At 50.2% G+C, this 17,657-nt stretch overlaps 4 protein-coding genes across 5 annotated transcripts in view; 1 reads left to right on the forward strand and 3 right to left on the reverse strand.

Moving 5' to 3' along the window:
- Positions 1-17,657, forward strand: part of TRPM3 (transient receptor potential cation channel subfamily M member 3) — a 437,387-nt gene that overhangs the window by 204,234 nt on the left and 215,496 nt on the right. The window lies entirely within an intron of this gene.
- LOC147596308 (uncharacterized) lies at positions 6,521-7,857 on the reverse strand. The gene is made up of 2 exons (XM_086771539.1): positions 7,791-7,857; positions 6,521-7,536 (listed from the first exon to the last, which is right to left on the reverse strand). Coding segments are annotated over exons 1-2 (1,017 nt in total). The 5' UTR covers positions 7,792-7,857.
- Positions 10,697-12,315, reverse strand: LOC147596309 (uncharacterized). Its single transcript, XM_086770479.1, has 3 exons — positions 12,201-12,315; positions 11,890-11,995; positions 10,697-11,783 (listed from the first exon to the last, which is right to left on the reverse strand). The coding sequence occupies exons 1-3, from the start codon at positions 12,313-12,315 to the stop codon at positions 10,697-10,699; spliced, it is 1,308 nt and encodes a 435-aa protein (XP_086626605.1).
- On the reverse strand, positions 14,614-16,673 carry LOC147596310 (uncharacterized). Its single transcript, XM_086770482.1, has 3 exons — positions 16,638-16,673; positions 15,884-15,959; positions 14,614-15,629 (listed from the first exon to the last, which is right to left on the reverse strand). Exons 1-3 carry the CDS (start codon positions 16,671-16,673, stop codon positions 14,614-14,616), a joined length of 1,128 nt encoding a protein of 375 aa, XP_086626608.1.

Consider the following 17,657-nt stretch of genomic DNA (forward strand, 5'->3'; position numbering starts at 1 on the left):
AGACCTGTAGAATCTAGTTACTTCGTATTTCCATCTGCAAATATCCTAAGTCCAGAAAGGTAAATGGAAAGGAAGAGGTTGGAACAGGAAATAAATGAGACAACTGAGAAAAGGAAGTAGTAAAATAAAAGGCTAGATGATAGAAACTATATGATGAAGGGGAATTCTATGGAGAGATATTAAAAAGTGACATAAGCAAGAAAAGCTGCAGAAAGGAAGATTTCCCAACTGTTTTTTTTTTAATTGAAAACTTTTGTCAACGTACAAGTGAAAAGAGAATCAATCAAGTGGCAAACGAATGACAATCATAATTCACTATCTCTCTCCCATTCCCTAATTTTCTTAAGTAGGTTAATCAAGTTGGTATGGCTCAAACAAAAGGATTGTGTAGAGTCATGTACAAATGCTCATGAATGGACAAGAGAAAAAGACAAGAGGGAAAATAAATTATATAAATTGTTTTCAGGTGTCTTGTTGATTTGTTTATTTCTAATTGTTAAGATAACATGGTTCCAGATAATTTTTTTCTACTTAGAAGATACCTTAAAAATTTTCATCCCTTCCCAGGATTCGTCATCACCAGCTGAATCAACTGCTTACTTTTACATCTGTCATCTCCTCCTCTACAATTGGAATGAAAGACTCAATGTAGACTTAGATAAAACAGAGCAAGGGAACAAAATTTACCATTTTCCTTGCTAACTCCATGGATGCTGCCAAGAGTCATTGCCCTCAGAGCATCAGCTGGATGTTCATTGTGCTGAATCAAGTATAATGAGAATAGAAACTGTATGTAGTGCTCTAGCAATTGCTCTGATAACACCCTTGAGACATTCTCAGCCCAGTAATCTCTTGCAGAAGGAATGGAATTGAATCTGTCAGTTCTGCTTACATACTTACAAAAAGAGGCTTTAATTGTTGCTTGATTAGATTACCATTTTACTTATGGTACTTACACGCACAGAATTTCAGGTTATCTGTATTCTAAAAGGAAAATTCTCACTTACTCTCTCATGGAATGGCTTAATACCTGCCTGACATTTACTTTCCCCTACTCCCTTTGTAGTCTTTTACTATTCATTTGGTGTACATGATCTGGTGAATTATTTTCAAGGAACAAAACCTTGTGAAGGGCTACATTATATTTGGTTTGCAGGTTGTACTATTAAATGATTATAATTTCCTGGAAACTTCTGTAATATTTGGTGTTAATATCCTGAAGTAATGCTTCTGGTAAAATTTGGGGTATAAACCAGTGTTGGTTAAATTGAAACTGAGTCTATTCTGCCTCTAGTGTAGCTTTTAATTACAGCATTTCCTACACCACGGATAATTCTGCCATCAGAAAATCTCTTTTTTTTTTTTTTCAAATCAGCTTTTATGAACCCATTTAAATTTACTTTCTAGAAAAACTCTAACTGTAGGTGGATGCATAAAGAAATAGCAGAAGCCAATTTTTTTTCCCCCCTCTTTTAATGTATGTAGTATATTGTTGTAGAGACTTGCCTGTGGCCCGATTAATTTTATGTTTAAGGGGCTTATAGTTCTTTTTATAAATATATGCTTGGGGTTGAAGATGGCCCAGACTAGTTCTACTACTGGAGACATTCTTTATGAAGCTGACTAAGATAATTCATTATGTGCCTTAAATAAAGGATCAATATTCCAGTTCAGTGAAATGGCAACAAATCTTCACTTCACCATACAAAACCCTTAAATCCCATACCAGTAGTTTCACAGATGCCTGCTACTTGGTTGAAGGAACATCTGAAGAGAAGCACTTTTCCACAGTCATACTTTAGAAGGTTGGTCTTCTATGCTTCTATTTTAGTTCTAGAAAATGAACAATAGCAAAGCACTAAAATAGAAAGAACAGTGTCACTGCAATAAACTAATTCATTTAGCTCCAGACAAAAGCATTTCAACAAAAGAAGGGGTTTTAAGCAAATGTTATATTTAATACATACCTTTAGATGTGGTCGTGAGTCTCAGTTTCCTTTCCCTGGCAACAGTGTAAATGAAGAATGACTTAATTGAAATCCACTGAGTTTCACAGACACAAATAAAAGAAGAATGTGACTGAATAATTATTATTCATAATAAATAAGTTTAATATGTGCACTATTAAAGCTGATTAAAAGTGGAAGTCATAAAAGGCCATTTTTTCAAATAATTACTGGATTTTAAATTCTAAAATAAGACATTAAATAGCCTTACTGTTTTTTTTTCCTTCCCTATTTTCTCATTGAAGGAAGGAGGAGTAAGGGGTAGCAAAAGAGAGAATCAGAGTTCAGAAGAATTATTTTCTTTCTTCTGAAGTCTGAGAAAGAAATTTCCCTTACTGGTACTGTTGGGTTCTCTCTGTTTTCAGTGAAAGGCTGTTGGTGCTTGTATTTAATTCCAGTAAGGGCTACTAGTCACAATGGATGAACTGTTTCGGTTTCACTTGTGCTGGCCCATCTTTCTGTTCTTCCTTACCAGGTAGTTTCTCAAGGTATCCACTTGTGAGTTTATAAGACACAAGTGTATACAGATATTATTGTTTACATACTCTTTGTAAAATGTATATACCAGTGCACATATTAAAAATTTAGACTTGAATGGAAGTAGCTTATTTGCAGTATACATGTAGCCTCTAAGAAAAGCATTAGTGGCATTATTGCACATAAACATTTTGATTTACCTAACATATACCAAAATTGTTCCCAGATTGCATTGTGGATTTACATGTCAGGAGAAGTATTTGAATAGATTTACAAGAATTAACCGTCATATAACCTTGGTCTGAATGTTTATTTTGAGATTGGAAGGATGTGTTTAAAGTATTTTGAGAGGACAGGGAAATGGGAAGAAATATGTATTTTAAAACCATAAGGAAGGATTGCACCTGATGTTTTAAGTGTCCTGAGGTTAAAATTGTGAACCTTCACAAATATTATTTAACTACAAATGTAAAATAGCTGCATACTATTTAGCTAAATAGGTAAAACTTCAATGAGATAGGAGGGAAGCGTTATGATTAAGACTGTGTGTAGGAAAGTATCAAGAAAGAGAAATACAAGTTTTTTACATTATCCCTGACTTTTCTGGGTTTTTTGTGAGACAATACTTGTGGAGTTTTATTTGCTGTTGTCTTGTGCCTATGTCTCTTCCTTTGAGTACAAAACTGGAAATAAAAAAATTATAAAATCAGATCACCAGCATGCTCTACTGGCTTTCCACTGGTAAAAAGAGCTACATGAAATGTTACACTACTGATTAATTCCCTCTTTGTTTTTGAAAGCATATAATGCTGGTCTGGCAGGGCAAGAGGGGCAGGAGAAGAGGGAGTTGTTTTATGTTTTGGATGAGGACCCTTCCCTGAAGTCATGTCCAACATGTGCTACTTAAATGCAGAATCTTGAAAAAAGTAATTAACCTTTCTCATCTCTAGAGCATTTGTTTTCTTTTGATTAAGTTTTTTTTTTGCAGTGGGCTAGAGGGAAGAGAAAGCTCAAAGTGTCTTCACTGGTGGGATTCATTAGCAAGATGATTCTTCCAAGTTTGACAGGTGGCAGGAACATTATGACATTTGTGTCTTAACACTGGAAGAAAAGTCCTGTGTTCCTCTTCATGTGTGGGAAGCGGCTGTATTACTATCAGCATATTTTTTGCAAACTACTGAGAAAATCTGCAGTTTCGTAGAGAGAAGGGAGCACAGGATGATGTGCTGTGTTGCGCTTCCGTGCAACATTTTCCTCCATTCCCCAAAGGACTCCTGCAACTGTCCTGCCTTGTCAGCATAATAAGATGTTAAAGCATTTAAGTATGCTGTGGTAGGAATGAGAGCGAGACCTCTTTACGTGCTTACATCTTTATAATACTCTTCAGGATGTATATTTTCAAAAAAATAGAAATCCAGCATAGATGGAAGCAATCTCTAATGTTTTCTTTAACTGATGAACTGAAAGGATATCAGAAGTTTAATATTCATTCTGAATACTAACTTTCCTTGCTTTCTGTTTGAGATTTGAATTCAATTCTGTTAGAAGAGGTTTATCTACTGGATTAGATTGCAGAGCCAAAACTTCCCAGAGTTATATTACATGCACACATAAAAAGGAAACAGAAAAATGTTGAATTCAATACTTTTGTTTCATAAACACTGCAGTGCAAGCCAAAACAGTGGTTGTTTTTTAACTCTATGAAGCTGTAAAAATGTATTTTTTTTTAACTTTGATGAGTTTGACAAATATATTAAATGTCTCTTTGTAAGTAAGGGACAGTGAATTTCTGTAATTACTGACACAGACTGAATACATAAAAGGTCGTTGCTTTTCCTAACCATAGTAATCTGCCTGTCAGACAACTGCAAAATGTGGGAACCACTGGTATCTTAAGCCCTTGGCTATCCAAATTTGAAACATAAATCCATAATAATACCTATTTGAGATAATACAAACCCCTAGAAACTTTGTATATGTGTATAACACACTTTGTAAAGGGATAGTGATGCCCTCTGAAAAGTATTTTCCCTCAGGGCCTTTTCGATAAAGCTCCTTCCCAGCATATACTGGTGCATGGTGTAGTGTGCAGGACTTGGTACTTCTCTTTGCTGAACTTCATGAGTCTCCTGTCAGCGTACTTCTCTAGCCTGTCAAAGTCCATCTGGATGGCAGCATGACCCTCTGGTGTATTAACCACTCCTCTCAGTTTTGTACCATCATCAAACTTGCTGAGGGTACACTAAGACCCATCATCCAGACAGTGATGTTCAGCAAGACTTGACCCAGTAATGATCCTGAGGTACACCACTAGGTACTAACCTAGAAACAATACTCTTTTGTTTAGCTTGTATACAAAGTGGAACCATTTAAGCCAAAACTATGATGTGGCAAAATTATAAAAGTATTGGTATAAATTAATGTGTCTGAACAGTCTGAAATGGTCTCCACCTTTCTTTTTCATGTGATTTAGGTCAGACTAAAGACACCATATTTCAGCTGGTGAAGGCAGTCTAAACAGTCCTGTACCTCATCTTTATCTTTATCCTGTTTCCTCATCTTTATCACAACTTTGGTTGTTGTTGCAAAGGAAGATGTGTTGAGATTTTTATGCATAAATCCTCCTATTGGACTTCTTTATCGTAGTCCATACAATAAAAGCAATTCAGAAATAATAGCTAGATAACGTGTAAGTCTCAAAAAGCTATTTAAGTCAGATCATGTGGTTTAAGTCCCTAACATATTGTTTGCAGATTCACTTCTCTTTAAACAGAAGTTGTTTCAGATGTTGAGTTAGGATAAAAAACAAAATTATGACTTAAAAATACTCTCAATTGTAACTAATTCATTGTCATACAAATAAAACAGATCTACATTTTTCTTTATGCAAAGCCCATTTTCTGAATATTGAATGTTTCTGAATTGACACACATACACAAAACAAAAGCTTATTGCAACAAATTTTTATTCTTGATTTTGAAGGAATTAAAAGGTCACAGATAAAAAAAAATATAGTGGAATGTTCTCTGGAGCTCATAGTGAAATAAATGACAAACGTTACTAACACTGTACCTGAAAATTGAATGACGGTATATAATCTCAAAAAATTGATTACAAAATCTGCCTGAAGACATGCAAGACCACAGCAGTGATCGTAACTGTGATGTAATTGTAAAGTGATGTAGTGTGAAGTCCATCCCTCAGTAACAACAGAACCTATGACTCAGGGATTCAATGGCAAGAAGCACTCCAGGCCTGACCAGAAGGTAAAGCCTGCTGTGAAGGGCGTTGTCCAAGTACCTCCTTTCAAGGCACTGACAGGCACGGGGCATCGACCTGCTGGCTCTAGGGAGCCTGTTCCAGTGTCTGCCCGCCCTCTTGGTAAAGAAAGGTTTCCTAATATCAAGTGTGAACCTCCTCTGATGCAGCGTTGAACCACTGCCATGCAGCCCATCGCTGGATCGCAGGGGGGAGAGCTCAGCACCTCCCTCTCCTCTTCCTCTCCTCGATGCAGCGAGCAGCACCAAGTCGTGACTCCATGCAAGATGAAGGATTTGTGTGCTGCCGTGGCGAGGCTGCGCTGGGCAGTGCAGGCTGGTAGGAGAGCAGAGCTCTGGGACACAGGAGCAGAGGGTGCACTGAGGAGGCCAGGCCTGGGGTGATGAGTGGTGGGGCACGCGCTGGCCCTGGAGAGCCCCCAGCTGGAAACTTCTGCCCTGGAACCAGCTGCAGAGGTGCAGGCCTGGATCTGGGCAGCACCTGCCTTTGTGGGGAACAAGGAAATAGTACGGGGCACACAGAGAAGGACCCCTCAGCGTTACATCCCAGCTGCCTCAGCCAAAAAAAAAACCTAAAAAAGGGTGAGGATAGCAAGGCCACCTGCACTGTTAGTGACACTGACACTTTTTCTGTAGTTTCAATGCATTTATTTTACTTGGATAATTGGGTTTAGGGGGCTGGGAGCCCTTGAGGGCTGGCAGATGTCCCAGACGATGGCGCGGTCCTGTTTTGGTCATGCCCTGAGGCACCCTCCACGGTCACCGGCGTGGTGCTGATTTCTTGTTTTGTGGAGAGGCCTCAGAGCTGCCAGTCTTCCTCTTTGGGGGTCGCCGTGGCCCCCCGGGGAAGTGTTTACTGCCCCAGCTGGAAGTGGAGGGCCCAGGCACAGCCTCCCGTGGCTGCACGTGGGCCTCTTCTTGCTCCGCAGAGGTGGCAGTGGGAGCAGAGGGGTAGCTGCCAGGACTCCCGCCAGTGGCAGTGGGTGAGGCGCCGGGGAGCTCCTCCCCGCTGGATCTCACAGGGCTGCCAGACAGGGCTGCACTGGGGGCGAGACACCCTCTTGGGGAGGCAGCAGGGCTGGGAGCACCCGCGGGGCTGCCCTCCAGCCCCCCGGCAGCCTGGGCATCCTGCTGGCCCAGGGGACGACGGGCCTCTCTGCTGGGCCCTTGCACAGTGACATGTGCACGCTGTTGTGCACGTGTCACTGTGCGGTTTTGGACGGAGCCTCCCAGCATCTGGACCGGCAGCTCTGCGTCCGTCCTGCTGTTGGTCGGGATGCCCGTGTTGGTGTTCTCTGCCGTGGCTGCCTCCAGCACCCTGTTGCCAAAGAGCTCCTCCAGCTCCTGATGGACCCAGGACTGCAGGGTCTGGAAGAGCGTTGGATGGTTCTCAAAATGGCTCAACCAGTTTGGGGGCTGGAGGCCGCCCGCAGGATGCCTGGGCACCCCTTCTGCCGCCCGTCCTTGCGCTGCCCCACGGCGATGGAGGTGGTGGGCGCCCTGGGGTCTGGGAGCTCCTGCCGCCTGGCGGACAATGACTGATGATGTCCCAGGTGGTGTAATGACATGCTCCATGTAGTCATTGTCCGCCCGCACCGAGTGCAAGATGGAGAGGATCCTCCTCTTGCAGAGGGGGCACTCGGGTTTGGTTTCAGCCCACTGCAAGATGCACAGATAGCAGAACTGGTGGAGGCATGGCATCACATAGCTGGCCTCCTCCCAGCTGTCCAGGCATATTGGACAGCGGTCCTTCAGCTCTGTGGCCATGCTCTCCACTGGCTGCAGTGGGCTGGGGGGAGCTGGGGATGTTGAGCCGCTCCCTGGTGCCGCAGCAGCGGGTGTCACGCTAGAAAAGGAAGAGAGGCCACCGTCACTGGTTGGCCCGGGGAGAGGTGGAAGAAATGCCCAGGTCCCTCAAGAAGGAAACCCTCCCACCTCCCCGGCCAGCTCACCTCTGCTGCTGCGAGCACACCTCCTGGGTGTCCCGGCTGCCTGAACCTGGCAGGGCCGGGGAAAATCCTGCACCGGCTGTGGGGTCGGGGCTGGGGGGAGCTGGGGATGTTGAGCCGCTCCCTCTCCCTGGTGCCGCAGCAGCGGGTGTCACGCTAGAAAAGGAAGAGAGGCCACCGTCATTGGTTGGCCCGGGGAGAGGTGGAAGAAATGCCCAGGTCCCTCAAGAAGGAAACCCTCCCACCTCCCCGGCCAGCTCACCTCTGCTGCTGCGAGCGCACCTCCTGGGTGTCCCGGCTGCCTGAACCTGGCAGGGCCGGGCAAAATCCTGCAATCCTGCACTGGCTCTGGGGTCGCACACGGAGAGCTGCAACGAACAACTCCCCGAGCACGACACCAGCACCGAAGGCCTCACTCAGCACTCCAGCCTCGCCAACTGCTCAGCTGGAGTCTGGGCACGAGCCCACCGGGTGAGACTCAGCACCCGCTCGTAGGCACTGAGGGTCGCCTGGTCACAATCCATTGCTCAGGGACGTTCCAAGCTGTTGCTAGGTGACATCAGAGTCCGTCACCTGGACACGTCTCCGTCCATCCCTTGGTGACAACAAAACCTGTCGCCAAAACCGGGGGCTCGATGGCATCGGAACCCATCACTTGGTGAAGTCGCTGTCCACTGGTCAGGGACATCACGACAGGCTGTCCTCATCCACAGCGCTTGCCCTGGCAGCACTGCTGCCCCGGCACACACGTCTGGGCTTAGCAGAATGCCACTGCCCACTCCATCCCCTCCATCTCTTGTCTTGTTCTCGGCATCGGTGTTTCACGCCAGTCACCGAGGCCTCGGCCCTGTCTTCTTGGGGCCCCGTCATGTCACTCTGGCTGTGGCAGATGTCTCCAGGCACATATGGCAAGAGGGCTCACTGGCTAACACCTCGTGCCTTCCTCAGAGGCTGCAGGACCAAGTCCCACAGGCCCTGCCCACAGCCCAGCGCTGCTGGCCAGCCCTCTGGGCTCCCCTGCTTTCTCCCACGGGGTGTCAAAGGCAGCACTTGGCACGCCCTGGCAGGTCCTCCATCTTTCTCCCCCAGCCGGAAGGCACAAGGGTGATCCCCTCTGCTCAGCACTCCTAAGGCCTCCTCTGGGCGCTACGTCCTCCTTGGGGTCCCAGAGACAGGTTGACAAACCAGAGGGGATAACTGGACTTCTCTGAGCTTGTAGGTGTAAATAAGACCTTAGCTTTAACTGCCTGCTCGTTCGTGTTTCACCTCTGAATCTATTGTCTCTTGTTCTGGTTCCTTTCTTTGAGATGATATTGTATTTATCATAGTCTAATTCGGTTTCCAGTAAAGTATCAAATGTAAAGATACGGTGAAGTAAGACTGAAACGTGACCTTTGTGCGGCACCTGAATTCCGGTAGGACTCAACCTGCTGTTTCTGCTGCCTGCCCTTTCCCGCTGTCCTGCCTGAGACAAGCAGGAGTGTCGTTTTCACGGAGGCAGCAGTACTGTGAATATGTATATTGTTGGCTCTGAAGAAGAAGTTGTGATATTAAGTAGTGATTTGTGTCAGGCTGGTATCTTGAGAAAGAAAAGCACGCTCCCAGAATTCAAAGAAAAATATTGTCATAATCAAAGGTTCAGGCCATAGATTTCAGGCTCTGTCAGGGAAAAGTGTTTGTATTCAACGACTGGTGTGGAGCTGTTACTAAAGGATTGTGATAGCATGAAATGAAGTCTGTCCTTATGTAGTTTTGGCTGTAGGTCTACCCAGAAAAAAAAAAATATTTATAAGGAATAGCTGTTGACTGACTTTTCTACAAAAATCAGTGAGCAAATACAGGTGACAGTAAACAGGTAATTCCAGACTGTCAGATGTCTGCTTGCATGTTTTCAGTGCTGGAGTGTGCTGCTGCCTGCTTCTTTAGTTGTCCTTTTCCATACATGACTGTCGTAGAGGTACTGTTTCACCTGTGGTGGCATCTCCTCCTGCTCTTTTGGGGAAAAGGAGAGAGAATCTCTCTAAAAACTGAATGACGGTATGTAATCCCCAAAAAATGAATTAAAAATCTGCCTGAAGACGTGCAAGACCACAACAGTGATCGTAACTGTGATGTGATTGTAAAGTGATGTAGTGTGAAGTCCATCCCTCAGTAACAACAGAACCTATGACTCAGGGATTCAATGGCAAGAAGCACTCCAGGCCTGACCAGAAGGTAAAGCCTGCTGTGAAGGGCGTTGTCCAAGTACCTCCTTTCAAGGCACTGACAGGCACGGGGCATCGACCTGCAGGCTCTAGGGAGCCTGTTCCAGTGTCTGCCCACCCTCTTGGTAAAGAAAGGTTTCCTAATATCAAGTGTGAACCTCCTCTGATGCAGCTTTGAACCACTGCCATGCAGCCCATCGCTGGATCGCAGGGGGGAGAGCTCAGCACCTCCCTCTCCTCTTCCTCTCCTCGATGCAGCGAGCAGCACCAAGTCGTGACTCCATGCAAGATGAAGGATTTGTGTGCTGCCGTGGCGAGGCTGCGCTGGGCAGTGCAGGCTGGTAGGAGAGCAGAGCTCTGGGACACAGCAGCAGAGGGTGCACTGAGGAGGCCAGGCCTGGGGTGATGCGTGGTGGGGCACGCGCTGGCCCTGGAGAGCCCCCAGCTGGAAACTTCTGCCCTGGAACCAGCTGCAGAGGTGCAGGCCTGGATCTGGGCAGCACCTGCCTTTGTGGGGAACAAGGAAATAGTACGGGGCACACAGAGAAGGACCCCTCAGCATTACATCCCAGCTGCCTCAGCCAAAAAAAAAAACCTAAAAAAGGGTGAGGATAGCAAGGCCACCTGCAATGTTAGTGACACTGACACTTTTTCTGTAGTTTCAATGCATTTATTTTACTTGGATAATTGGGTTTAGGGGGCTGGGAGCCCTTGAGGGCTGGCAGATGTCCCAGACGATGGCGCGGTCCTGTTTTGGTCATGCCCTGAGGCACCCTCCACGGTCACCGGCGTGGTGCTGATTTCTTGTTTTGTGGAGAGGCCTCAGAGCTGCCAGTCTTCCTCTTTGGGGGTCGCCGTGGCCCCCCGGGGAAGCGTTTACTGCCCCAGCTGGAAGTGGAGGGCCCAGGCACAGCCTCCCGTGGCTGCACGTGGGCCTCTTCTTGCTCCGCAGAGGTGGCAGTGGGAGCAGAGGGGTACCTGCCAGGACTCCTGCCAGTGGCAGTGGGTGAGGCGCCGGGGAGCTCCTCCCCACTGGATCTCACAGGGCTGCCAGACAGGGCTGCACTGGGGGCGAGACACCCTCTTGGGGAGGCAGCAGGGCTGGGAGCACCCGCGGGGCTGCCCTCCAGCCCCCCGGCAGCCTGGGCATCCTGCTGGCCCAGGGGACGACGGGCCTCTCTGCTGGGCCCTTGCACAGTGACATGTGCACGCTGTTGTGCACGTGTCACTGTGCGGTTTTGGACGGAGCCTCCCAGCATCTGGACCGGCAGCTCTGCGTCCGTCCTGCTGTTGGTCGGGATGCCCGTGTTGGTGTTCTCTGCCGTGGCTGCCTCCAGCACCCTGTTGCCAAAGAGCTCCTCCAGCTCCTGATGGACCCAGGACTGCAGGGTCTGGAAGAGCGTTGGATGGTTCTCAAAATGGCTCAACCAGTTTGGGGGCTGGAGGCCGCCCGCAGGATGCCTGGGCACCCCTTCTGCCGCCCGTCCTTGCGCTGCCCCACGGCGATGGAGGTGGTGGGCGCCCTGGGGTCTGGGAGCTCCTGCCGCCTGGCGGACAATGACTGATGATGTCCCAGGTGGTGTAATGACATGCTCCATGTAGTCATTGTCCGCCCGCACCGAGTGCAAGATGGAGAGGATCCTCCTCTTGCAGAGGGGGCACTCGGGTTTGGTTTCAGCCCACTGCAAGATGCACAGATAGCAGAACTGGTGGAGGCATGGCATCACATAGCTGGCCTCCTCCCAGCTGTCCAGGCATATTGAACAGCGGTCCTTCAGCTCTGTGGCCATGCTCTCCACTGGCTGCAGTGGGCTGGGGGGAGCTGGGGATGTTGATCCGCTCCCTGGTGCCGCAGCAGCAGGTGTCACGCTAGAAAAGGAAGAGAGGCCACCGTCACTGGTTGGCCCGGGTAGAGGTGGAAGAAATGCCCAGGTCCCTCAAGAAGGAAACCCTCCCACCTCCCCGGCCAGCTCACCTCTGCTGCTGCGAGCGCACCTCCTGGGTGTCCCGGCTGCCTGAACCTGGCAGGGCCGGGGAAAATCCTGCAATCCTGCACTGGCTCTGGGGTCGCACACGGAGAGCTGCAACGAACAACTCCCCGAGCACGACACCAGCACCGAAGGCCTCACTCAGCACTCCAGCCTCGCCAACTGCTCAGCTGGAGTCTGGGCACGAGCCCACCGGGTGAGACTCAGCACCCGCTCGTAGGCACTGAGGGTCGCCTGGTCACAATCCATTGCTCAGGGACGTTCCAAGCTGTTGCTAGGTGACATCAGAGTCCGTCACCTGGACACGTCTCCGTCCATCCCTTGGTGACAACAAAACCTGTCGCCAAAACCGGGGGCTCGATGGCATCGGAACTCATCACTTGGTGAAGTCGCTGTCCACTGGTCAGGGACATCACGACAGGCTGTCCTCATCCACAGCGCTTGCCCTGGCAGCACTGCTGCCCCGGCACACACGTCTGGGCTTAGCAGAATGCCACTGCCCACTCCATCCCCTCCATCTCTTGTCTTGTTCTCGGCATCGGTGTTTCACGCCAGTCACCGAGGCCTCGGCCCTGTCTTCTTGGGGCCCCGTCATGTCACTCTGGCTGTGGCAGATGTCTCCAGGCACATACGGCAAGAGGGCTCACTGGCTAACACCTCGTGCCTTCCTCAGAGGCTGCAGGACCAAGTCCCACAGGCCCTGCCCACAGCCCAGCGCTGCTGGCCAGCCCTCTGGGCTCCCCTGCTTTCTCCCACGGGGTGTCAAAGGCAGCACTTGGCACGCCCTGGCAGGTCCTCCATCTTTCTCCCCCAGCCGGAAGGCACAAGGGTGATCCCCTCTGCTCAGCACTCCTAAGGCCTCCTCTGGGCGCTACGTCCTCCTTGGGGTCCCAGAGACAGGTTGACAAACCAGAGGGGATAACTGGACTTCTCTGAGCTTGTAGGTGTAAATAAGACCTTAGCTTTAACTGCCTGCTCGTTCGTGTTTCACCTCTGAATCTATTGTCTCTTGTTCTGGTTCCTTTCTTTGAGATGATATTGTATTTATCATAGTCTAATTCGGTTTCCAGTAAAGTATCAAATGTAAAGATACGGTGAAGTAAGACTGAAACGTGACCTTTGTGCGGCACCTGAATTCCGGTAGGACTCAACCTGCTGTTTCTGCTGCCTGCCCTTTCCCGCTGTCCTGCCTGAGACAAGCAGGAGTGTCGTTTTCACGGAGGCAGCAGTACTGTGAATATGTATATTGTTGGCTCTGAAGAAGAAGTTGTGATATTAAGTAGTGATTTGTGTCAGGCTGGTATCTTGAGAAAGAAAAGCACGCTCCCAGAATTCAAAGAAAAATATTGTCATAATCAAAGGTTCAGGCCATAGATTTCAGGCTCTGTCAGGGGAAAGTGTTTGTATTCAACGACTGGTGTGGAGCTGTTACTAAAGGATTGTGATAGCATGAAATGAAGTCTGTCTTTATGTAGTTTTGGCTGTAGGTCTACCCAGAAAAAAAAAAAATATTTATAAGGAATAGCTGTTGACTGACTTTTCTACAAAAATCAGTGAGCAAATACAGGTGACAGTAAACAGGTAATTCCAGACTGTCAGATGTCTACTTGCATGTTTTCAGTGCTGGAGTGTGCTGCTGCCTGCTTCTTTAGTTGTCCTTTTCCATACATGACTGTCGTAGAGGTACTGTTTCACCTGTGGTGGCATCTCCTCCTGCTCTTTTGGGGAAAAGGAGAGAGAATCTCTCTAAAAACTGAATGACGGTATGTAATCCCCAAAAAATGAATTAAAAATCTGCCTGAAGACGTGCAAGACCACAACAGTGATCGTAACTGTGATGTGATTGTAAAGTGATGTAGTGTGAAGTCCATTCCTCAGTAACAACAGAACCTATGACTCAGGGATTCAATGGCAAGAAGCACTCCAGGCCTGACCAGAAGGTAAAGCCTGCTGTGAAGGGCGTTGTCCAAGTACCTCCTTTCAAGGCACTGACAGGCACGGGGCATCGACCTGCAGGCTCTAGGGAGCCTGTTCCAGTGTCTGCCCGCCCTCTTGGTAAAGAAAGGTTTCCTAATATCAAGTGTGAACCTCCTCTGATGCAGCTTTGAACCACTGCCATGCAGCCCATCGCTGGATCGCAGGGGGGAGAGCTCAGCACCTCCCTCTCCTCTTCCTCTCCTCGATGCAGCGAGCAGCACCAAGTCATGACTCCATGCAAGATGAAGGATTTGTGTGCTGCCGTGGCGAGGCTGCGCTGGGCAGTGCAGGCTGGTAGGAGAGCAGAGCTCTGGGACACAGGAGCAGAGGGTGCACTGAGGAGGCCAGGCCTGGGGTGATGAGTGGTGGGGCACGCGCTGGCCCTGGAGAGCCCCCAGCTGGAAACTTCTGCCCTGGAACCAGCTGCAGAGGTGCAGGCCTGGATCTGGGCAGCACCTGCCTTTGTGGGGAACAAGGAAATAGTACGGGGCACACAGAGAAGGACCCCTCAGCGTTACATCCCAGCTGCCTCAGCCAAAAAAAAAACCTAAAAAAGGGTGAGGATAGCAAGGCCACCTGCACTGTTAGTGACACTGACACTTTTTCTGTAGTTTCAATGCATTTATTTTACTTGGATAATTGGGTTTAGGGGGCTGGGAGCCCTTGAGGGCTGGCAGATGTCCCAGACGATGGCGCGGTCCTGTTTTGGTCATGCCCTGAGGCACCCTCCACGGTCACCGGCGTGGTGCTGATTTCTTGTTTTGTGGAGAGGCCTCAGAGCTGCCAGTCTTCCTCTTTGGGGGTCGCCGTGGCCCCCCGGGGAAGCGTTTACTGCCCCAGCTGGAAGTGGAGGGCCCAGGCACAGCCTCCCGTGGCTGCACGTGGGCCTCTTCTTGCTCCGCAGAGGTGGCAGTGGGAGCAGAGGGGTAGCTGCCAGGACTCCCGCCAGTGGCAGTGGGTGAGGCGCCGGGGAGCTCCTCCCCGCTGGATCTCACAGGGCTGCCAGACAGGGCTGCACTGGGGGCGAGACACCCTCTTGGGGAGGCAGCAGGGCTGGGAGCACCCGCGGGGCTGCCCTCCAGCCCCCCGGCAGCCTGGGCATCCTGCTGGCCCAGGGGACGACGGGCCTCTCTGCTGGGCCCTTGCACAGTGACATGTGCACGCTGTTGTGCACGTGTCACTGTGCGGTTTTGGACGGAGCCTCCCAGCATCTGGACCGGCAGCTCTGCGTCCGTCCTGCTGTTGGTCGGGATGCCCGTGTTGGTGTTCTCTGCCGTGGCTGCCTCCAGCACCCTGTTGCCAAAGAGCTCCTCCAGCTCCTGATGGACCCAGGACTGCAGGGTCTGGAAGAGCGTTGGATGGTTCTCAAAATGGCTCAACCAGTTTGGGGGCTGGAGGCCGCCCGCAGGATGCCTGGGCACCCCTTCTGCTGCCCGTCCTTGCACTGCCCCACGGCGATGGAGGTGGTGGGCGCCCTGGGGTCTGGGAGCTCCTGCCGCCTGGCGGACAATGACTGGTGATGTCCCAGGTGGTGTAATGACATGCTCCATGTAGTCATTGTCCGCCCGCACCGAGTGCAAGATGGAGAGGATCCTCCTCTTGCAGAGGGGGCACTCGGGTTTGGTTTCAGCCCACTGCAAGATGCACAGATAGCAGAACTGGTGGAGGCATGGCATCACATAGCTGGCCTCCTCCCAGCTGTCCAGGCATATTGGACATCGGTCCTTCAGCTCTGTGGCCATGCTCTCCACTGGCTGCAGTGGGCTGGGGGGAGCTGGGGATGTTGAGCCGCTCCCTGGTGCCGCAGCAGCGGGTGTCACGCTAGAAAAGGAAGAGAGGCCACCGTCACTGGTTGGCCCGGGGAGAGGTGGAAGAAATGCCCAGGTCCCTCAAGAAGGAAACCCTCCCACCTCCCCGGCCAGCTCACCTCTGCTGCTGCGAGCACACCTCCTGGGTGTCCCGGCTGCCTGAACCTGGCAGGGCCGGGGAAAATCCTGCACCGGCTGTGGGGTCGGGGCTGGGGGGAGCTGGGGATGTTGAGCCGCTCCCTCTCCCTGGTGCCGCAGCAGCGGGTGTCACGCTAGAAAAGGAAGAGAGGCCACCGTCATTGGTTGGCCCGGGGAGAGGTGGAAGAAATGCCCAGGTCCCTCAAGAAGGAAACCCTCCCACCTCCCCGGCCAGCTCACCTCTGCTGCTGCGAGCGCACCTCCTGGGTGTCCCGGCTGCCTGAACCTGGCAGGGCCGGGCAAAATCCTGCAATCCTGCACTGGCTCTGGGGTCGCACACGGAGAGCTGCAACGAACAACTCCCCGAGCACGACACCAGCACCGAAGGCCTCACTCAGCACTCCAGCCTCGCCAACTGCTCAGCTGGAGTCTGGGCACGAGCCCACCGGGTGAGACTCAGCACCCGCTCGTAGGCACTGAGGGTCGCCTGGTCACAATCCATTGCTCAGGGACGTTCCAAGCCGTTGCTAGGTGACATCAGAGTCCGTCACCTGGACACGTCTCCGTCCATCCCTTGGTGACAACAAAACCTGTCGCCAAAACCGGGGGCTCGATGGCATCGGAACCCATCACTTGGTGAAGTCGCTGTCCACTGGTCAGGGACATCACGACAGGCTGTCCTCATCCACAGCGCTTGCCCTGGCAGCACTGCTGCCCCGGCACACACGTCTGGGCTTAGCAGAATGCCACTGCCCACTCCATCCCCTCCATCTCTTGTCTTGTTCTCGGCATCGGTGTTTCACGCCAGTCACCGAGGCCTCGGCCCTGTCTTCTTGGGGCCCCGTCATGTCACTCTGGCTGTGGCAGATGTCTCCAGGCACATACGGCAAGAGGGCTCACTGGCTAACACCTCGTGCCTTCCTCAGAGGCTGCAGGACCAAGTCCCACAGGCCCTGCCCACAGCCCAGCGCTGCTGGCCAGCCCTCTGGGCTCCCCTGCTTTCTCCCACGGGGTGTCAAAGGCAGCACTTGGCACGCCCTGGCAGGTCCTCCATCTTTCTCCCCCAGCCGGAAGGCACAAGGGTGATCCCCTCTGCTCAGCACTCCTAAGGCCTCCTCTGAGCGCTACGTCCTCCTTGGGGTCCCAGAGACAGGTTGACAAACCAGAGGGGATAACTGGACTTCTCTGAGCTTGTAGGTGTAAATAAGACCTTAGCTTTAACTGCCTGCTCGTTCATGTTTCACCTCTGAATCTATTGTCTCTTGTTCTGGTTCCTTTCTTTGAGATGATATTGTATTTATCATAGTCTAATTCGGTTTCCAGTAAAGTATCAAATGTAAAGATATGGTGAAGTAAGACTGAAACGTGACCTTTGTGCGGCACCTGAATTCCGGTAGGACTCAACCTGCTGTTTCTGCTGCCTGCCCTTTCCCGCTGTCCTGCCTGAGACAAGCAGGAGTGTCGTTTTCACGGAGGCAGCAGTACTGTGAATATGTATATTGTTGGCTCTGAAGAAGAAGTTGTGATATTAAGTAGTGATTTGTGTCAGGCTGGTATCTTGAGAAAGAAAAGCACGCTCCCAGAATTCAAAGAAAAATATTGTCATAATCAAAGGTTCAGGCCATAGATTTCAGGCTCTGTCAGGGAAAAGTGTTTGTATTCAACGACTGGTGTGGAGCTGTTACTAAAGGATTGTGATAGCATGAAATGAAGTCTGTCTTTATGTAGTTTTGGCTGTAGGTCTACCCAGAAAAAAAAAAAAATATTTATAAGGAATAGCTGTTGACTGACTTTTCTACAAAAATCAGTGAGCAAATACAGGTGACAGTAAA

This window comes from Chlamydotis macqueenii, chromosome Z (genome assembly GCF_036417535.1).
Source record: "Chlamydotis macqueenii isolate bChlMac1 chromosome Z, bChlMac1.mat, whole genome shotgun sequence".
NCBI lineage: Eukaryota > Metazoa > Chordata > Aves > Otidiformes > Otididae > Chlamydotis > Chlamydotis macqueenii.